Source organism: Chelon labrosus, assembly GCF_963514085.1.
Source record: "Chelon labrosus genome assembly, chromosome: 9".
In the NCBI taxonomy this organism is placed as follows: Eukaryota; Metazoa; Chordata; class Actinopteri; order Mugiliformes; family Mugilidae; genus Chelon; species Chelon labrosus.
The window spans coordinates 19,583,587-19,606,421 of NC_140359.1; the positions used below are offsets into that span (position 1 = coordinate 19,583,587).

The window sequence follows — 22,835 nt, forward strand, 5'->3', positions numbered from 1 at the left end:
TTACAGCGGGAAAATGTTTGAGTGAGTTAAGTGTTTCTTACCGAGAGGCGGCGAATCTTTGAAAATACACGTTTTTACCCTTGATTTTAAAGAAAAGAGTGGATAGGATGGGTTTAAGGGAATGAGAAGATCACATGGACAATCACAAAGACCAGCAGACATGAGAAGCATTGACTTGAGACCAAATACTTGGATGTCAGACAAATGAACTGCCTACGCCAAAACTTTTTGCCCTCAGGCAATCTGAGGAACAAATGCAGCCTGAGCCCCATTAAACGGTTCAGTTTTTAAATCACACCCTGATGAGTTTGACAGTGAAGTGCCCATGCAGTGCTCTCTTCCCTGTCACAACACAGCTGGCTCGGTGGCCATTGTGCCACACTCTATTAATTTCAGTTCCAGCCGTGCGCTTTACCTCCCTTTACCTTTAAGTCTTTTCTCATGTGAAGTCTGACATTTTTACCCTTGAATGACGCCAGTTTCTGTAGCTCTACGGACCCCCGCCGGCCACTTCATTAGGTCTAGTCCAAACACAGTTGAGTCAGTACCACTCTGTTATTTTAAACACATGCTGAAAACCATAGCCTTCATGAAGCTAAGATTTTGTGCAGGACTTTTACATTAGGATGCATGCGTTTTCACTAGTGCGCCTAATGAACTGGCCTTTGTATTTTCGGTACTCTTTCTGCCACAGACAAGGAAAAAAATGAGGCCTTTAATAAAAAGAAAAAGTGGATTGTACTAATTTAGAATTATAATGGGTGGTATAATAGGTGTATAATAACTGCGTGTTGCAGAGATGCAGACCACAGTTGCGATTGGTCCGCTTGGTAGCAGCGTGTTTCCGCTTTAGTATCTCTGGCTGTTTCTCCATTGCTGCAATTTTCAAATTGATTGTTTTGGATCAATAAAGTTGGAACACATCGAGGAAAGGTTAACTGAGGAGGTTCGAAAGTATGTGCATTTGTACGACTGGTCTTCAGTTGCCATTGCTGAATGCAAAGCAGGAAGTAGAAACAAAGATTAAACCGACTGGCAAAAAAAAGAGTCGGCGCAGGCTAGCGTTTGGGTGCCGGTTTTACAGAGCGAGCCAGACTGACGAGCGCCCAAGTATAAATGACTCGCACTGGCGTAGGCTATGTACGTCGGTTACGGCGTCTAGTCCCGCAGAGGTTTAAACCGTCCTTAAGGCACAAACAAGTTAATCAGTCATTGTTTTCCTGTATCTTACCTTTTCCCTCTATGCTATATTTATTAAATATATGGTAAACAGTACAGTATACTGTAGTATGGTCACAGTTTGTGCTTAAGTACAGTTAAGCATGTGTGGGATTTGAAGTGCATACCTTCTCAGAGAGTGCGTACACTTCTCTATAGTCGCAGCTAAAAGAGTTGGAGGCGCATGTTGACTGCATCATGGGAGATGATGCACTGATAGCAGCGCTTTGTTTTACTGTCCCACTTGCCGAAGCTTTGACTGCAAACTCTTCAGTATGCACAGAGATAAAATGCTTAGTGGGTGGAAAAAGGAAAGAAAGGGAGAGGTGGGGAAATGGTTTGGAAAATAAGCGATTGATGTAATCAAGGCCCGTTGGTGTCAGTAGGAGGGATCACCTAAGAAGTTGGAGAAGAGTGTGAAGATAAAGTTTAGGCTGAATTCAAGGAAAAGGAGGAAGGAACTGGGACACTTCTCCGACGTTAGATGTTTTCATTAGTTTAAGCATTGATCCTTAGAAAGAAATAGAGAAAGTTAAGAAGAGGAGGAATGCTCAGAAATGCTCAGATCCTACCGCTTGTGTCTGGAAAAGAAATTTAATATACACTATATTACCAAAAGTATTCGCTCACCCATTCAAATGATCAGAATCAGGTGTTCTAATCACTTGGCCTGGCCCCAGGTGTATAAATTCAAGCACTCAGGCATGCAGACTGTGAAACAAGACATTTGTGAAAGAATGGGCCGCTCTCAGGAGCTCAGTGAATTCCAGCGTGGAACTGTCATAGGATGCCACTTGTGCAACAAATCCAGTCGTGAAATTTCCTCGCTCCTAAATATTCCACAGTCAACTGTCAGCTCTATTATAACAAAATGGAAGCGTTTGGGAAAAACAGCAACTCAGCCACGAAGTGGTAGGCCACGTAAAGTGACGGAGAGGGGTCAGCGGATGCTGAAGCGCATAGTGCAAAGAGGTCGCCGACTTTCTGCACAGTCAATTGCTACAGAGCTACAAACTTCATGTGACCTTCAGATTAGCCCAAGTACAGTACGCAGAGAGCTTCATGGAATGGGTTTCCATGGCCGAGCAGCTGCAGCCAAGCCACACATCACCAAGTGCAATGCAAGGCGTCGGATGCAATGGTGTAAAGCACGCCGCCACTGGCCTCTAGAGCAGTGGAGACGCGTTCTCTGGAGTGATGAATCACGCTTTTCCATCTGGCAATCTGATGGACGAGTCTGGGTTTGGAGGTTGCCAGGAGAACGGTACATTTCAGATTGCATTGTGCCAACTGTGAAATTTGGTGGAGGAGGAATTATGGTATGGGGTTGTTTTTCAGGAGCTGGGCTTGGCCCCTTAGTTCCAGTGAAAGGAACATTGAATGCTTCAGGATACCAAAACATTTTGGACAATTCCATGCTCCCAACCTTGTGGGAACAGTTTGGAGCGGGCCCCTTCCTCTTCCAACATGACTGTGCACCAGTGCACAAAGCAAGGTCCATAAAGACGTGGATGACAGAGTCTGGTGTGGATGAACTTGACTGGCCTGCACAGAGTCCTGACCTGAACCCGATAGAACACCTTTGGGATGAATTAGAGCGGAGACTGAGAGCCAGGCCTTCTCGACCAACATCAGTGTGTGACCTCACCAATGCGCTTTTGGAAGAATGGTCAAAAATTCCTATAAACACTCTCCTCAACCTTGTGGACAGTCTTCCCAGAAGAGTTGAAGCTGTAATAGCTGCAAAAGGTGGACCGACATCATATTGAATTCTATGAGTTAGGAATGGGATGGCACTTCAGTTCATAGAATGAGTAAAGGCAGGTGAGCGAATACTTTTGGTAATATAGTGTATATATATATATATAGCAACCGATCCGTCTCAAAGTTGTGTTGTGTTGAGCATTCTGAGCTGCTGCTCCATTTCAGCTGTACAGAGGGTTATCTTAATGAATATTGCCCCTCTGCCAGCTCCATCCTGTCGAGCCATTTCCCTCTCTCATGAAAGCAGATCTGTCTGCAGAACCACTGCTCACTTTTCTGCTCCTTTCTCTAAGCTGGTGGTGAAAAAAAAAAACGCCAGGAGATCGACGGTTTCACAAATACTCACACCAGCCCGTCTGCCACCAACGATCACGCTGCCGTCAGAGATCACGTTCTGACGCTTGATGTGCATATAAACCGAATCCCCCGAAGATAAGCCATTATCTGGCTTTGTGTTTTTGTATAACAATAGAGGGGCAATATCCTACAGGATGGGTATTCACAAACAGATTGTCAATTGAAATGAACTTTTCTGGGGTGGCTTTGGTGTGTGCTGTAATAAAGACTCTTTTCACAGCTGGGGGAAATGGTTTGCTTTCATAGAAATTTGCCTCTTGTCTTTTTTTCTGTGTTTGTGGAGCAGAGATGTGCACGCACACAGATACACACGTTTTGTAACTGCAGAACTTTTCATATTCTTTTTATGACGTCACAGAGGTGGAAATAATAAGTGTTTCTCGGCTGCTTTGTGATTCTCTTTTTAATGACTCACAAACAATTCACAGAAGTCATTATTTGGAATTCTGTTGGCCAGCTACGTAGATAATCAACTGCTTTTTCTACTTTTAACCGCTTAGCTATCAGCAGAGTGGGTCGAAGCTGTCGGCCAGTTATAAAGTTGCGTTGTTATGGTGACGGGGACTCCATTAGTTTGTGTAGTAGTTTGTGGTCTAAGCAGCATTTTCCAGTTCTTGTTGTGTTGTTTCATAATGCTTATCAGTGCAGTGTGCCACCTGGGGTCACAATGGGGATTGTGGTCTGCCTCAGGAAATTACACCAAGCTTTACAAAGCCTCACCTTCAGCCATGCTGATAAAGCCTTTTTTTTTTTTTTTTTGTGAGTATGAAATACACAGATATGCGCGATTATCCATTTTGTGCTTCCTAGCAAACAGCTGGCCTTCTGAGGGTGTCCTGTGGTTTCTGGCAACAAGATGTTGTTAGTGGGGGTCTTTGGGTCCTATAGGTTGAGGGGAGGAGCCTCTGTGGATCATCCCACAGATACTTGATCAGTTTGGGATCTAGTGAATTTGGAGGTCAGGTCAACACCTTGTGCTGATTTTCATGTTTTTGTGTGTCAGACTGCATCCTGCTGGGGATGGCTGCTGCCATCAAGGAGTGTCATTGCTATTAGATGGGGGTGCCTGATCTGGCCTAGGTGGGTCGTACATGTCTAAGTAACATCCACATGAATGCCTGGTTCAAAAGTTTCCCAGCAGAACATTGCGTTGCCACAAGATGGTCAATGTTATTTAATGTTGTGGCTGATCAGTGTATTTGGTTGATTCATGATCAGCTGAAAACCTGCTTGTTGCATGTACGGCACAGTACACCAAGGGACTTGTGGAATTTCATCGTGGCTTGTCATGTTCAAGTTTCAAATCAATCTGTTTATCTGATTAATTGCTGAAGGAGAAAGCATGACAGGTTATATTAGACTCAGGATTATTTAAAGAAATGTGTTGTTTGAACTCTACTTACAATCTCAGGCTGAATGATGATTGTAAATCTTTTTTGACACCTTCATTTCACCTTTCAAAGAGTTGTCATTCAATGTACAATATGTTCATTTCACACACACAGACTCCTGTTTAAAGGCACCTTGTGAAGGTTGTGCAGTTCTTTTTGCTGTATTATGGGTTAGGAAATCGTCAGTTGTGTAAATGCTGGTTCAACAATGAGGGACTTGAGCTGGGTCTTTGTCACACGGTGGAAGAAAACGAAGGGGGGTGACAAATCTGAAGGCTCTATTATAGGGCACCAATATACTCTTGGAAGTGCCTGGAGAAATTTGGAAAATTGCCTTTTACCCCCATGGTTCCTTTGTAAGAATACTGAGCTGTGAGGTCAGATCTGCCTTTGGCCACAACATAGAACCCACTTTAAAAAAAGAAAACTCCCACTCACACACGAGTTGACTGAGTGAAAACAGAACAGCAGAATAGTGAGAAAGCCGGGAGACGAATATGAGATTGTTTTCTAAACTTGGCTCATCACTTTTAGGTTCCATGTGTTGGATTAGTGTTGGATCTGAGGAATGAAAAGTGGCAAGCTCCAGAGAAATCTCTGCAAAGAAGAAACTTGCCAATCTTGCCGTTTCTGTGAAGAATATATCAAACCCTATGCTGTGCTGTCAAAGTAGGGATTTCTCTTTACCCCCGTTTCTCAGAACTGTTTCCCCACTTCACTCTTCAGTGTAACCCTAGGGCACATAGTAGTTGTTATGGCAAAGGGTTACTCAGTTCATGTACTTGGGATGTGGTGATATAATTTAAAAGTTGATAACAATTTAATTTCATATAAGAACTTTGAGTTGTCCCCACTATATGTATTTTGGTATAAATAATATGACGTCTTACTGTCTCAGATTTATGAAGTATTTCCGCACCTATAGGACCCAAATTCACATGAGTTTGCTTCTTCTTCTTTGACTTTGATTTTTGCCAGCTTTTATGCTAGCCAACCGCTATTAAAACAGAAGAGGAAGAAGAAGTTTTGACGCTGCCGGTACATGGTTTTGGTTTATGGCAGACCTAAAATAAACAACTATAAAAGATCGGGCTTGGCTGCAGCCCGATACCGATCAAAATGTCTGGATCAGCCCCGATACTGATCTGGACATCCCTTCTTGAAATAATACTCCCCATATAATGTTATGACAGTGGCTGTAATATGAAGTTAAATTAGATGTATGGCTCAGTGGTTCCTCTTTGCTTTCTTTTTGTATATTATGTGGTGTTTTCACCAACATCATTGACTGTGAGTCTCAGATGTAGGTGGTGTTTGAATGCATTTAAATCTGGCATGACAATACCTTTGTGTTTAACGTTGTGTGTTCAACAGAGTAACTTTAAATGCATGTCAAAATAATGTTACGAGTGTGACTGACTGCATTGTTAACGTGTTTGTTGACAGCTGGCGTCGGGCATCTACAGCTTCGCATGCTCCCTGTGGAGCCATCACACGGACTGCTTCCTCCAGCAGATCTATGCCAGAGACGAGGCTGCGGCGCTAAGCTCGCTGGAAAGGACACTGCTCTCCCTTAAAGGTAGCAACAATTTGCACGCACTCGAACTCAAGACAAGAATGGTTCGATTGGCGATGTCTGTAATGGCCGAACAGAAAAGCCCATCAGCTGATGGCAGGAGTTGCAAGTTAACAGACTCTCGCCCCAGATACGTGGCCTCCTTTGTGATGTCCTAGTCGCTGGACCGGAGCAGCAGAATGTAGCGGCCCCTGAGAAAGTACCACAAACTGAGTCCTTGCATGCTGTGTATGCTGCCATCAGCACAGATGAATATCTACCAGTTGGAGCCAATTGTCCCTCAAAGCGGACACATCTGCTTGTTTTTTAGCAGGACTACTGAAGTTGCTTTTCGGCCCTGGCCCTATCACTGTGCCCAAGTTTAGATCACAAGCGACCCTTTGCAGGTCATATTATAGATCAAAAGAAGCCGACTAGAATTTATTTTTGAGGTTTCAGTATGATTTAATATATTTTCAAACTTGGTGCTGTGTGCACAATTTCATTTCTGTTGTCTGTGAAGACATCACATCCGGTTCATGGTATGTACAAAAAAACAAGCAAAAACGAGAGCAACTGTGCTTGTAGCTTTTCTTGAAGACGCTTTGACATTCAACCAAGCAGCTTCTTCAGTTGTAAAAGACTGATGTGGAGTTCGGGAAGGCACATCTGTGGGTGTTGCCCATCAGTAACTTGCATGGCTAGTGTCCAAGAACCCGATACTGGTGGATTTAGATATAATCTGCCATCGATTTACAACGCAGTCTTGACATCTGTCAGCAAAAAGTTCACACCTTGAGAATGGAGTTTGTTCTCGCAGCCCTCGTTTGGGAGTTCTCGCAGTTTGTTCTCGACATATCCTCTGGGCAGAACTTTTTTCTCGCATGGTGTCTGGTTTTTATTTAAACTCCTACTCCCCACCCGTCTTTTGGAACTGAAAAAAGCTGATTTGCGAAACCAAGAAAAGCAGTTGTCGTGTTTAAATGTGTTACAAATGTGTATGGGTGCCATTTTCCGTCAATTAGTGTTCAGGTACCAGGTTCAGTTTTCCTGCAAGTGGCTGCAAAAATGCTGATCGGAGCAAATCTATTCATGCACAATGGCAGCTAAATTATAGCCTTAAGTGACTGACTGCATCTTGCATAATGTGATTTTTTTTATTTATTTATTTTTTGTTAATAATGATCCTACCTTTTGACAAAAAGTTAATTAAGTCGTGAACTGTGCTGCTACTCTGGGAGACACTCATTATGTGTGGGAATCGACTTCGTAGTTAATTTGCAATTAGTGACAATCCTGCATACTGATTTCATTTTCAATCTGCCCCTTTCAGTGCTTCGCAAGTTGACAGTCCATGGATTTCAAGAGCCGCAACAGAATATGGAAGTGATGGTGAGTCTTAAGATATTTCGTCTGTGTCTGCCAGAGAACCTCCTCATATTTCCGAAAAAGCTGATATTTTTCTGTTTGTGTTTCGAGTTGAAAATGACTCCAATCACGGCGTGCAAAATATGGATGTTCCGTGGTGATTGAAAGTGCCTTAAGCCTTGTCTTGGTTCAAAGAGTCAAGACTTCTCAATGAGCTCTTCTCCCACCCTCGGTATGAAGAAAGTCAAACTTCATGAAACTGTTAATTCAATTCAGTTTAAATCTGGTTTTTAAAAAAAAAACCTTGAGGGTGTGCCTGGATAGGCTTTGGTTTTCCCCCTATGGCTCAGAGTTAATGAAATCATTTGCACAAAATATCCCAGGCCTTTGAACTCCATCTGCTCTGCTTCCTGCTCTGTGAAAGAATGAAAGTCAATGTTACTGCTAACTAAATGACAGTTAGCTTTTATAAAACAAACTAAACAACAGAAGCAGACTTTTAGAATGTGCTCGGAACTCTAAGATACTGACAGCATCAAACCTTCATTTAAAAACTGTTGGCAACAAAGGCAAACTGTGATGTCAACTCGCCTAGCCTGTGTCTAGGCCAAAAAATGCCACTTGAACACACTGCAACACTCGACTACAGCAAACCACCAGCTGGCACATATGTTCTCCACTTGCATGAAAGGAAATCAGAAGCTCGGAAGGTCTACAAACTGACATACAGAGCAGGTCTCTCATGAATCACATTGATCAGCTGGTCTATAATTGATGAGTTTGTTCATTCTCGATGTTCGTTGTGAAAATATTCACAGATTTGAATGTTCAGGTGACTTTTCATCACTTCTTCTCCTGTACTGTTTTGCTAAGCTGAACAGCCGATCAGAGAAATGTCTGTAACTTGTTCTGCCGCCTGAAGAGCCAGCGACAGGCGGATGATTAGTGCAAAAGGTACGGGACACACTGGAAAAACTAGGGCCACCAACGGCATAACACTTGGAAATGGCAGTCTTTTGGCTCACTGCGTCACAGCCCTTAAACTTTGGGCCGTGATCTCTGGTTTGCTGTGTTTGCCCTTTCAGCCTGTACCTCCAACAGTATGCTATGAACTCTGCAGTCATGATGTTAATAACTATGCAGATGGGAAAATTTTAATTCAGGCAAAATTGCACTTTAATAAGAAAGCGCTTGAAGGCACTCAGGAATAAATTATCTACTGGGACAGAAACTTGAGACAACAGGGCCTCTGTTTTCAGGCTTCCAGGTACTACTTGTCATGCATTTAAACCACAGGCAGTATAAAGGTGGACGGTGGAACAGCTCCTCAAAAGTGAAACCAAAGCAAGTAGAGCTCCCCTTGGTGACTGGCCGCAGTATAGGTCATAAACTCCACCTCCTCTATGTTAGGGCCCGTCCACACGGAAACGCAAAAACGCCGAAACGCAGAAGTTTTTCATCGTTTTGGCCTTTCGTCCACACGTATCCTGTAAACGCGTAGCCCTAAAACGCACTTTTCTGAAAACGGGTCCCAGGGTGGAGAAATTCGAAAACGCGGCTCTTGCGTTTCTATGTGGACGGCGAATACGGGGAAAACGATGACGTCATCGCCACACTCCCGAGCAGCCTTCCACATCCCGCGAGACGTCTCGTAACAACATCAACAACAATGGCGGACTACATGCTAGTTTTCATGCTGGAGAAGATATTGAGCCTATTAGGGTTACTAGGGCAAAATATCATACTCCTGTGCCACCACGCTGAGCAAAAAAGGCGATTTGTAAACAGCGCTGAAGATTTGTGCGCATGCTCCGCCTCTTCCTCTCCGTTTTTGGTGAATTTCTGAAACTGAAACAGCGCCACCTATAGGCCTGGAATATGAAGTAGCGTTTTCGGTCATGCTGAAACGGACCTGTGTGGACGCGGATATTTCTTGAAACGATGATCGAAAACGGAGAGGGAAAAGATCGTTTTCGTACGTGTGGACGTGGCCTTAGTGGATGGGACTAAAACACTAAAATACATGTCAAATAATTATATTTTCAAGGAATGTTTTCTGTCAGTTTAGGTAGTTAATATAATGCTGATACATGTTCAAGTGTTATTTTACGGTGATTTGTGTGAAATAAGTTCACAGTTTGTGTCCATCCTCAAATATGGCTCCCGTTGTCAGAAATGCCGAAAATGACAGAACGAGTTTCGCGGTAGATAATGCGTTATTTAGAGGCTGCGTTTCGGTGCCCCAGTCACTCCCAGTATATGGATATGCACTGATCTAATTATCTCCCGAAGGAATACAAATTACACGAAAGTTATATGGGTGAATAAACGATCGTATTTTATGCCAGAAATAAGGTCCAGGTTGTAAAAAACAGTAGTTCCTCTTTAAATGCAGTATCAAGAATGAATCTAATTTATAGAAATCAGTTGACTTTTAATCTAACTGTGCTAGCTAGTGCTTATAAAGTTAAGCTAGTTCACGTTACGTCTGGAGTCGTTTTCTTCGGGTTTTGACCAACTCTCTTTAAATGTAAATATTCACGGTCTGAAGTCAAGAGCACAAACACTTTTAAAAAGTGGCGGTAATGTAGTGAACACAAATAGCTTCTCATGCTATGTGACTTAGCAAGAAAGTTTGGGGTGAGGGGAGGGAGGGAGAGATGCTTTCAGGAGCAGTAGGACAAACAACGCAAGCACGTTTCATGAGCAACGTTTGTGAAAATATTTCCGATTTGTTTTGAGACCACGACGGAGTAAATAATAGTAATCGTATCGACATTGTGTGGGAAACACTTGAAATGGTGCCTTTCCATAAAGTGTTCTTTTGTTTTCAAGCAACCTTGACATGGAGAACAATCAGTCAAAGGTCAACAAGTCATTAGCTTTAAGAACCTGCTCTCGGTTGCTGTTGAGCTGCCTCTGTCTGTCGGTCTTTTTGTGTGCTTCTATTATCTACCACGTTTATTGCTTTATTAGTTGTTTTTCTTTTGCTTTTTGCTCCTTCTGTCAACTAGGAGAAGGGCGTTCTCTGACAGAAGGAACGCTCCATTATTCCACTAATGAGACAACGTTTTAGCTTGCAGGCTGAAGGTTGCATGGTGGTCGAAATGCTCCCATTAAAATGTCATTTGCCTTCATCTGTCATCGTCGGTTATTCCAGCTCGTCACCGTGGCGTGGAGTTAATATTTCATGTTGAAATATGTTATTTTTTTCTCTCAGACCGACTACATGCAGTTGTCGTGTGCTACCATTTTTCACCCTTTACATTTACATTCAGCTCATGGTGAGTTAACAGAGAAATATGCTTTTGGTACATCCATCAGGCATGTTAGGAATATGCCTCATATTATCTCAAATCAAATAATTATGTGTATTTTTTTGGCTAGTATTACATTTCTTACTTAACTATGAGAAAACGCAGTGTGATCTTTCATATATGTGGGTCTTCAGTTTCTGTTATTGTTAAATTGAGGATGCTCACAGAAACAAATAAGCAACATCCTGCCATCATTTATCAGCATCCACTTACGCACCAGGCTGGCTGTTTTGGGTGGGCCTCTTATTTCCCTCGTTCTTCTTCCACTTCTCTGTATATCGCTGCAAAACCTGCAAAAACCTCCTGATAACGTTAATTTATTATGTGACTTTATTTTTTTGCCCTTCCACTGATTTAACCCACTTTTGCATCTACATACACAGTGTTCAGATTTCCACCTGGATGTGACTCAATACTAGCTGCCATGACTTGGAAAAGAATTGAACTGAAAGAAATGTGATGTTGTTAATAGGAACAAGTGGGGTGAGTCAGACTCATTGGTATAATGGCTCTTAAATTAATAAGATGGATTTTTTATTTTTTTTGGTTTTGCTCAAATAAACCCTGTTCCTGAATACGAAACAGTGATTTGTGCAGTTAGTCACTATACTGCCACAAAAGCTTTTTCATTCTGTTCATAGGAATCCTCATTCGGATTATTTTGACTAATATCAACTACTTCCTGAGCTTTTAAGTCTTAATGTTTTTGAACAGATAAAAGACACCCGAAAAAGTGTTTCCGGGTAGAGGTTTAAGGAGGCGTCACACTCTTTTTCTTTTTTCTTTTTTTTTGTCTGACTTACTGATTAGGTCTTTAACATATTGATGAGTTGTCATCATTCATTTTGCCCTTCCTTTGGGGATGAGTGTGATGCTGGAAAAAAAAAAGAAGCCATTAATTCATATTAAAAGATCTAATTCCATTTCAAGGTTATTCCTCTATCAGGGGCCGTAGAAAAGAGTCTGCAGCAGTGTTCATTTTGACAGCCATTTTTGAATTCGACTAAACGCTTTTTAGTATTAGTTACGTTTTAGTCATTTTTATCTTTCATCAGTTCGGTTTTAGTCTAGTTTTAGTTGACCTTTTTTCTTTTTTCCGTCAACTTTTAATTATTTCATTTAGTCAAACTGCAACTAACAACATTATTTCGGGCAGCCATTATATTATATGTCGTCTTTAGACAAAATGGTAATCAGAATTTTCTCACTTCATACTCATTTAATTAATCTTATACACCAGTCAGCCACAACATTACGACCACTGACAGGAGGAGTAAATAACATTGACCATCTTGTGATAATACAGTGTTCTGCTGGGAAACTGTTGGACCTGGCATTCATGTGGATGTTACTTAGTCGTGTACCACCCACCTAGACCTGACCATGCTCCCCCACCGCATAGCAATGAGACTCCTTGATGGCAGCATCAGGATGCAGCCTGACACAGGAACACACACAAAAAACGGTTTAGGAACAACTCAAAAAAAAAAAAACATGAAACACAGCACAAGGTCTTGACCTGTCCTCCAAATTCGCTAGATCCCAAACTGATGAAGTATCTGTGGAATGATCCACAGAGGCCCCTCCCCTCAACCCATAGGACCCAAAGGCCCCTGCTAACAACATTTTGTTGCAAGACACCACGATACACCCTCAGAAGGCCCATGTCCATTCTCTGATGAGATGATGACAACTGTTTTGAAGGCACAAGGGAGACCTACTCAATATTAGGAAGGTGGTCATAATGTTATGCCTGATCGGTGTATGTATATGCTGGTGGTTTTGCTGTGCAGTGTGTTCAAGCTCAACTTCTTCAAAAAACATCTGTCTTTGTTTGCCATTGGTCCCTTGAACTCTATCTGCTGTGTCACAGCCCTTTAGCCAATACTTTGTGCCTGGGGCCCCGAAAAGGAGGGGTAAAGGAGACGGATTCTAGGGGCCCATGATTGAGGGGGGCCCAGAGATGCCCCTAATGATGATGAAATTATAATACAGAAAAAATAATGACACTAAGTTATTAACTAACATATAATCACAAATGTTTTATTTTCAATGTCCTGGTAACAATAACTTTATTTGTTTTGGAAACATCAACGCCTGCAGGGGGCCCCCCCTCCCCCCCCCTCTATTTATGTAAAATGGTTCAGTCCGACTGGATCAGCTGCAGGTAGCGCACCGGCGGTTTGTCACACAGCGCCACAGCGGGCAAGGAGGAGGAGACGGCAGTATGCCTCAAAAATCAGGCAGCCAAAAAAGAAAAGAAAAGAAATTAAGAGAGGAGAAGGAGTTGAAGGGTCGACAATATGTCACCCGGTATTTAAAAAAAAAAAAAAAAAAGGTGGGTTTGTTAGTTGTGGTGGAAAGTTAAGGAATATTAACTTTGTCCCTGTCTGTGGTCTATAAGCTAGCTCACTTTTCTCACCATGTTATCTCAAGAAAACTCTGGATTTTTACATTTTACTGCTATATTAGTTAAATAATCAATCCAGTCAAACATTTATCAAGCTGTTCTTATTCAATAATAGTTGATCTCCCCTCTGTCAAAATGATGCCTCATTGGTAATGGTAATGATAATCAAAAATACCATTAAAATGCATAATTGTATGTAAAATAGCATCAAAAAATTTCACCGCTGTGTTGGGGGGCCCTGTAAAGATTCTTTTCATGGGGCCCAAAATCCCTAGCGGCGCCCCTGCTTTGTGCCATTCACACACTGGTCTCCTATAATGCAGCAGTGTTGGACAGCTGCAGCGAGTTGGAAAATACTGACTGAGAATGAATAATGTTGTCAATTTCCACACAGGCTGCCTCAATAATGAATTTTAAAAACTTATTTTGCAGTTGAGTGACTTTTTTGTTTTCGCGACCTGATTGTCAATTCAGCCCTGCAGGAAAAGCTGGAAAAGACATTTGAATGGGTTTTGTTAATCACTGAGATGGAAATCACCCAGAAATGATATGAGATTTTAAAAGGCAGATTCATGAACAAACTGCTGCAACTTCCTAAACCCTCAAAATTGCCTGTGCGCAAGAACAAACTTGATCACCCACGGCTGCAGCATTTGCTGAACGTTCCCTTTTCTAAAATGGATCTCGGTTTGTTTGGTTGACACCGTCACTGCCTTTACAAACACCCTCTACATTACTGCTGACATGCCCATTTGATACCCACCACTCTGTCTCCCTTTTCTGTCTTTTTTTTATCTCCGCAGTTAATTTGCAGACATTTGTTTTCATCCTTGTGTATTCTTCCCTCTTGGTCCCTTGAGCCTCACTCCTCCTCCTCTTCTTCTTGTAAAACTTTTTTTTCGTGACTGATCCACTTGAAAATGGCTCTTTTACACTAATTTTCTGTCTTTTATTTCCTGTATGCTTTATGTACTCTCTGTGCATGTGTTTGAATCTACTACCATTCCCCCACCTTGGCTTAATCCCACCATTAGCTTAACAAATACCAGCCGTGAACCGTGTTCTCCATCATCTCACGCCCTCCTCCTTTGACAACCCCCCTTTCTGCCCCGACTCTGTTACGAGCTTTAGTTGCTTTGGTAGGCTGTGTTGGCCGGACGTGTGATTAATGAGACTGCTGTTGACCTCGTGGCTGAACATTAATGCAGAACTAAACAGATTGCGTCTCCATCTATCATCTAATTTCCCCACTCTAAGCTGTGGCTACAGCAGGGTACAGAAAATTGATTCTGTTTCATACTGTGTTGCTGGCACTTTTATTTATACCCGTGAGTGCAGAGGCAAGCGTGCCCACGCGCAAATACACACGACGCACAAATACCAAACTTATTTCCTTGTTAGGTTCTTTGCTCCCGGGCAGTACTTATGAAGCAATCATGAGAGATTCAACTCCAGAAATGTTGAAGAGATTAAACTCTACCTCACCCTCTTCTCATCTCTATCTTTTCAGGGTTTCCTGAATGCGGTGTTTGAAAGGCTAAAACAGTTCTTGGAATGCTGTGAGTACTCGTCTCATTCTCTGTCCTAAATCTCTGTTCCTTGACGTCTCATTTCAGTAAAGACACATAGTTACTGGTTTTTCATCTGGTGCATGCAGAAGGCACTTACTTAAAAGATTATGATCTCCAAAGTCAAGGTCTCATGATAGCTTCACTTAATTCAGGTGTCCAATTCAAAGTTCAGATCCCGCCATCCTTAAGGGTTTGACTTATAATTGCTGAAGTATTAGGAGAAAGAAGATCTCTAAGTACAACCCATGCTCACTTTGATCTTAAGTACGAACTGGACTCAAGGAATAAGAATCTTTGTAATGGTGAGATGAGAAAGACCAGAGTAAAGGTGACATGAAATATGTCTTCCTGGAAAAGCTGGTGATCTCATCGTACAATAGTAGATGAGAACATAAAATCCAAGCTATAAAGACATCAAAAAAGATTAAGTAATCCCACCTTCTGCCCCTCTTATCAATTGGTTTACATGTGACAAGATGTCTCACTGTGTTGTGTCCCAGTTGAATGTACTCCTTTAACAGCAAATACACTTTATATTCAGGTCAAGAAGCTGTTCAGTGGTGTATTTGCTCAGTCTCCAGTGCTTTTTATGTACAAGTAGTTCTTATACCAGGCTTAATATGCATACTCACCACCAACGGCAAAGGAGGGCGTCTGCAGGTGGACGACAAGTGGTCAGATCAGTCACCTGAAAGCAGTTTTATTCACTGCACTTCCAAAGACGGGCAGCTGAACACTTTAGAGCAGCCCTTAATGACACATTCAGAGTTTCCTGTCAAAAATGACAGGAAGCATTCAGTTAACACGACCCCCGGTTTTCACAGACTCTACCATTTACTTCTCAGTGACAGCCTTTGAGCAGGAGCTCCTTTTCAGTGGTAGGTATTTGCCGTTTTAGACCGAAATGTTCCAGGTTCTAAATACCACAGAAACAAAATTGGAAAGTTTAGGCAAATTAGAATTTTGTCGCCGTCAGTATTTTCTTCATTGTAAACTCTGCCTGAATGATTGTAAATTTCTAACCCCTTAAGGGCCATTTAACCTACGCTCGTAGTCTGCACAGATGGCTCGCTCTGTAAAAACACCACCCAAACGCTAGTTGCCGCTGTGTCTTTTTTGCCAGTCAGGTTAATTTAGTTTCTACTTCACTTTCAACAAAGACGACTGAGACGAAATACGCTACTACCAAGCAGACCAATCACAGCTCTTGCAATCTGCATCGCTGCAACGTGTAAAGGTGGTTTAGGCGTCAGTAGCTGATGATTTTCGCCGAAGACGAGTCAAACAGATGTTTGCATCTCCAAACCTCCCCAGTTAACCTTTCCTTGATGTGTTCCATCTTTACTGATCCAAAACAATCAATTTGAAAATTACGGAGATGGAGAAGCAACCGGAAATACTAAAGCGGAAACACACTACTACCAAGCGGACCAATCAAAGCTCTTGCGGTCTGTGTCGCCCCAGCCCCTAGTTACATTTCTGGGGAGGTTCACGCCAAGCTACAGCGTTAGGGTCTGTGTATGTTCTGCGCTGTCTCCTTAGCTATGCCGTCAAATTGAAGCCTAAACCGCCTATAAGATTACATTAAGAGCCCAGTTCCTCCAGTGGAAACCAAGATAAATGTTCTTTAAAATGTTCTCCATCTCGTTCAAATGTTCCATTACTTGAAACGACAATGAGTGAGAACCCCCATGTTCAGCTGCAGCTGTATAAGTTAAATTATACTGTCCTACCTCTCTATCAAGGGTCTCTATTTTCCATTCCACACAAGTTTGTCGTAGCATAGTACCCAGTGAGTGTGATGAATCTCAGACGCAACCCCACAACTTGCGATAGCAGCAGGCATTAGGAAAAATACAATTTATAGATATCAGCCCCAACTATCAGTTTTAATATTCACCCTGCTGATGGCAATGGAGACAGGATCGGGGGCCTGTTGGTATTTGGGCCTGGCAGATAGGGGAATCGGCAAGGCAGCTCACAGCTCTGCTCAGCCTGATAAGGTCAGCTGTATAAACTGCTGTCTTTTGGGCAGTCTGTGCGGTCCATTCAGATGTCTCTCTTCCTCTGTATGATGTTTGTCCTCCAACTCAGGTCACCTGTCTATTTTTCTAAATCACTGCAGGCTATTGTTGAAAACTTTATTTTTTTCTTTAGCTAAGCTACTGTCAGAAATAATGAATACGCCTTTGTTTCGGCATCATCCATTCCCGCCTGGGTCTAGATTGGCTTGTTGTTTCAGACGTATGACCCTAGGTGACTTTGATGTCTTTGCACAGCATCTGCTAACAATACTAGCTGTCACACACCTGCAAACACAGAAACAATGGCATGGACACAACGTCAATAAAATGCAATAGGGTTTTTGATCTGCATATTCCCTGATCTGTACAAAACCAGAAAGTGGCAAGTCAGCAGAGCTAATACTTTTACTGAATCTATTTTCAGCTTAAGTAAGTAACTTGCCGATAAAGCATGAGGAAACAATGACCCTGCCTGTTGACAAATGATTGAGGAAGGTCAGAGACTGATGGGGTCTGTGCTGGTTTCATCACGCAGGTTGACAAGAAAGTAAACAATGTGGGGCGTCTTTATTGGCCCTGGCATCGGGAGTGGGTTTATGGAGCCAAAATGTAGATCACAGGAAGCAGGTCATTCATTTTTGAGTCGTTTCATTAATGTATTTTATTAGACGCACCAATGCGTGTGATATACCCATGGGACTGTAGCAAACTTACACTGAACGTAGATCAAACCGAGCATTATAAAAATGTAAGAATCTGACTAGACAATAAAATCTCACGTTGAATATCTTTTCTTATCAAAAATGAAAAATTGTTACTGGTTTCTCATACTGAAAAAGAGCAGAAAGTCATAGCACATTGTGGAAGAGATCTGAGAGTCTGTATGCTGCAAGGTTAAACGGTTATCGCTGGCATTTGGGAGGCATCAGCTCACCTGTGTCTTCATCTTTAAATCCTTGGTGTCGAAATGTCTGAGATCTTTAACAGCTTTAGCTGAGATCAGAGCTCATAACCCGTTTCTCACAGGAGAGGTTGGCCTTGAAAGTTCCTTACTCCAACCGCGATCTGGGGAAGACTGATTCTTTCCACTTTGCTACCGGCAGCACAGCATGACACTCGTTCTCGTGTGAGACTCAGAGCTTTCATTATCTAGGATTTCTTGATACCACTGTCACATTTCCCCTTTAAATATACACAGGTGTATATTTAGCTGTGGTCTTGAAGTTAAGAAGCAGCTTTGGGACTGTAAAGAATTTATCCATGAAGGATCAATAAAGTAAAGAAAAATGAGCGTCAAACGAGAACAATAAGACGAAACTGGTCTTTATATTGCCAATATAGGATTGTCCAATGATGCTGCACGTTTGTGTGAAGTCTACTGCTTCTTGTGTTTCAGGTCGCCAGGTTGGTCCAGAGAGCACATGCAGAGAAAAGCTGGAAAAGACCATCATATTGTACACTAAAGTTGTGAGTTGATTCGTATATAATCATATCAATAAATTTCCACCGCGGATGTCTGTCCTGTTTTTAACGAGTGAGCTTGTCGCTAATATTTCTCCCATTCTCTTTGCCATAGTTATTAGATTTCCTGGAGTGCCATCCGTGTGCATTCATACCCCTGATCCAACGCTCGCTGGAATTCGCCGTTAGCTACGTTTTCACGGCCGCCGGAGAGGGCGTGACCTTTGAGCGCTTCATTGTTCAGTGCATGAACCTCATCAAGATGATTGTGAAGAATGACGCCTACAAGCCTCCCAAGAACATTGACGGTAGGATGTGAGACCTGTGGAAGGGCTAAAGGCCAAAAGAAGTGATATATAAGAAAGTAAAAAGACATGGCAGCTTTTCAAAGCTTATCTCCAACAGGGATTTGAAACGCGCAATGCTGTAATGCCATCACTGTACCTCACCAGAGTGCAGAGTGTTCATGTTTATTTCTAGTTGTTGGGCGTCTCCAGTGCTTTATTAGAAATGGAGCACATCACTTGGGCTTTGTTCTGTCAGCTAGTATAGTCTTTGTTGTTCTGTACCAATGAACTTTCTTCTGAGCAATCGTTTTAGAGAACAGAGATACGTTTCTTCTCCAAACTAAAAACAATACGTCGCACCATGAACGGTAAATTCAATTATTCTTTTTCCTTCATTAAAATTTTTTTCTTCCCCGTCCCTCCTCTCTCCACGCCGCCTTTAGAAAGCAAACCAGAGAGTCTGGAGGCTCACAGAATCAAGACGGCGTTCTTCACACACCCTACGCTGACGGAGATCGGACGCAGGCTAGTCTCGCAATACTTCCTTCTTACAGAGGAAGAGCTGGCAATGTGGGAAGAGGACCCTGAGAGCTTCGGTAAGAGCCCGCGCCTCCATCCTCCCCAAATACACACTCTGAATCCAAATGCCCAGACTTATCTGAACTTGCAGAGCCAACATGTTTTCTGGGAATTGAGAAATGTGAGGGTTAGCCTGTTTGGCAATTCACGAAGCCAACAATATGCCTCCGGGTGCAGGCTTCCAGCAGAATAATTCCGGCAGTCTTTTTTTATTGATTATGTAGTAGTACTCTGGTATAAAATAACTCTTGTGATTTATTACTGATAATATGTAGCATCAAAAGGAAATGCATGATTGCATTAGAGCATTTCTAACTGCATATCAAACATTATAATTTGTAGTCAAAAGCTGATATTTACAGTAGCATCGCTCCATGTTTTTAGTATAGTGCTCATTTGCATTCTCCTTAGAAATGTGTGCAGTGAGATAGATTATGGGGCAGAGAGTTTGGTATTGGGTGCAGCTATGGCAGCAGCTGAGGTCTTAGTAGCAGATTTTATTTTCCTTGCAGCTCGGCGCCCTCACAAGCTCGGTGTAATGACACCGACCACTCAGACACAGCACTTTACAAAGTTGAAACCACAGTGTTGACATTCGGATTCAGCTTTAGAGTCAGCCCCGAACCACGCAAGGGTGGAAAAATACATCTGCCGTCCTCCCAGATCTACAGTTTGAAACCACCGTCGTAACCTCCAGATCATTTCTATCACATAACACATTTTCCATCTCTCCTGCAGCTGTTGAAGAGACAGGTGGCGACTCCTGGAAATACAGTCTGCGGGTGAGTAAAAGACAAACTTGTGTGTGCAGAGAAATGGTCCGTCTTTTGTGTGCAGAGATGGCGGTCGTGCCCGCCGCTCTGCATGACGAGCTTGCCGTCAAAAAGAAAAAAAAAAAGCAAGATAAATATCATAAAACTACAGAAGAGGAACGTTCAAGAGGCAGAAAAACTAACCGAATGTATACATATTCTAAAGTCAATCTTTAAACTCATAAAAATGCAGATTAACAGAAGCATGACAGCTGATTTGATTTCAGTCTCATTGCTCTAATATTAATTGTATCATATTTCAGAAAGCTGTGTTTTATGTGATGGCAGTCAGAAGACCGTATACATTTCAGCATCATAAAACAGCCAGTGGCGCCTGGGGCTTCATAGCTCGTCTCCGTGGCTGAGTCTAGCTAGTCGGCGGAGGCTTATCTTCAGCTGTTGCCGATGCATGACATAATCTTTTATCCGCTGTCTTTATTTTTTCTCCCTGCCCCTTATTTCGCTCCTCTTCCCTCTCCGTGTCGGGCCCCATTTCACTTGCTTTCATCACTTTAGATGACTAACTTCTGCCCTGCTGCCTCTTTGAAGTACAGCGACAAACGCTTTTTTTCTATCGAACCTCGAGCTCTTGTTCATTTAAAGCATGAGGCAGTAGAAGAAAAGTGGGATTAAAGCGTATGAGAAGGTCCAATGTGAAGGATTTAGGAGCAACCAAACAGAATTAGAATTAGAGTGAGCCTGGTACATCATATACAGAGGGAGTTGGTTCTCCTCCACAGAGCCGGCAACGTCGCGCTGCCGTGTTTCTACAGTAGTTGGGAACAGACAAACCTCCAGAGAGAGCCTTTTGCATTTTTATGTTTTCACCACCACCATAGCCTCTCCCACGCACTTGGAACGGTAAGGGGCGAGGCAGGGATGATCAGTTGGTAGAAATCTGCTACTTAGCACATACATGCAACTTAATCTTACACGGTGGACCTTTAAAAAGTACATTGCATCACAATTTAGAGAGCATCTTTCTTTATTTTTTATGCTGTCTGTGTCTGACTTTGTGGCTCGGTGGAAGAGAGTTTTCATTTTTGGCCGAGGAGTTTGAGATTTTTATATTGCCGCTGTTTTTAAATCATACTTTAAAGTTACTTTTTGGGACTCTCACGCCTTAATTTGTGAGGTACTAATGGAGAGAGACAGGCAGGAATGGAGTGAGTGTAAACTTCTGTCATTTCTACCCATTAAACCCCATTAATGTTAGGACGTCGAACACAAAAAGGCACAGAGGCTTCCCCGATAGCTCAACTGGTTGCGCAGGATTAAAGTAGCATCTGAGTGTTTCACACAATCTGCCTTATACGTGCACAACCCTTGACTCGTGCACTTCCTCTTTTTGACCTTCGTATTAGCACATTGTCAACCTCAAGATCGTTCATGGATCAGATGTCAGTGTCAATCAATTCTGTCCATGGTCAGCAATTCCAACTGTTGATTACAGATGACGTTCCCCTGTCAATATAACTGTCTGTGTACACAGAAAAAGAGATTTGGGTTTTTTGACTTGCTAAGCAACCTCTGACCTCTGACCTCTCGCCGTCGCAGAGTAAAGGTTATGCTTACATGCTTGTGTTCACAAATTCACACAGCTCATGTACTTGCACATTTGTTTTTATTTAATATAGATTTTTTTTTTTTGGTGACATCTAAAATCAATAAATGAAGGCGGGTGGACCACAGAAATCCCACCTTTTGACTTTTTATTGAACTGAAAACTCAATGCATTGTTGACCATTGTTTGTGTGCATTTATGATGCCTTTTCGTATACGTGTTTCTGTGCTCCGACCCAAACCACAGTTGGCCTTGGGAGTTAATGACCTGCTGTGATGACTTCCACATACAGTGACGGCATGCGTTTGCTTTTCTGTTCAGCCGTTTAAGATCTTTCTTTTTGTCTCTCTTCTGCTAGCCTTGTACGGAGGTGCTGTTCCTGGATATTTTCCACAACTACAGCCAGACCCTGACGCCGGTGCTGCTGGATATGGTTCAGAATCTCCAGGGTCAGTTAAAATTTCAGTTGAAATGCTATCGCCATCCACTAATACATCTTCTCACTGTAAGAAAAACGTGTAGTCGGTAAGCATTCGGTTGGGTTCTATGTCGCTAAATCTAATAGGCGGTTAGGCTTGTGCGTCAGTTTACCCTACGCAGACCCTAACGCCGTAGCCTGACGTGAACCTCCCCAGAAATGTAACTACAGCGATAGTTTATGCCTCTGGGGGACTAGACGCCGTAACATACGTACGTACCTGAAACTTTTGCCGAAATTTCGCCATAGACGAGTCATACAAATGTTTGTATCTCCGAACCTCCTCACGTTCCTCAATGTGTTCCATCTTTATTGATCCAAAACAGTCAGTTCCAATTGTAGCGTAGGCTACGTGCGTAGGCTACGTGCGTAGGCTACGTGCGTAGGTTACGGCGTCTGTGTCCCGCAGTACCTTAAATGAGACTTTATCGTCTAACCCAGCTTTAAAATAAATAAAAACATTTCGTTTCCCGTCATTTTGGAGGAAATTTGAGGAAATTATTTTGTTTTATATCTTAAAGATAATCTTTTTTTCTATTTTTTGGATATATTTTATCTTGGTTGTGATATTTCTTAAGGTATTTACTTAAATAAGTACTTTAATGGCCTCTGTTTTAAATATCTCATACAGATACAATTGTCTCAACTTTCACACTCAGTAATGCATCAGTTCATCTGT

At 42.3% G+C, this 22,835-nt stretch overlaps 1 protein-coding gene across 1 annotated transcript in view; it reads left to right on the top strand.

The window, feature by feature from the left end:
- The window catches only part of ipo11 (importin 11), a 126,966-nt gene that overhangs the window by 12,861 nt on the left and 91,270 nt on the right, over positions 1-22,835 (top strand). Inside the window, exons 6-13 of the mRNA XM_084551960.1 lie at positions 6,177-6,309; positions 7,619-7,677; positions 14,891-14,939; positions 18,372-18,442; positions 18,552-18,744; positions 19,167-19,319; positions 20,041-20,084; positions 22,037-22,127. Coding sequence (XP_084408086.1) covers positions 6,177-6,309; positions 7,619-7,677; positions 14,891-14,939; positions 18,372-18,442; positions 18,552-18,744; positions 19,167-19,319; positions 20,041-20,084; positions 22,037-22,127 — 793 coding nt within the window. The remainder of the gene's footprint in view (positions 1-6,176; positions 6,310-7,618; positions 7,678-14,890; positions 14,940-18,371; positions 18,443-18,551; positions 18,745-19,166; positions 19,320-20,040; positions 20,085-22,036; positions 22,128-22,835) is intronic.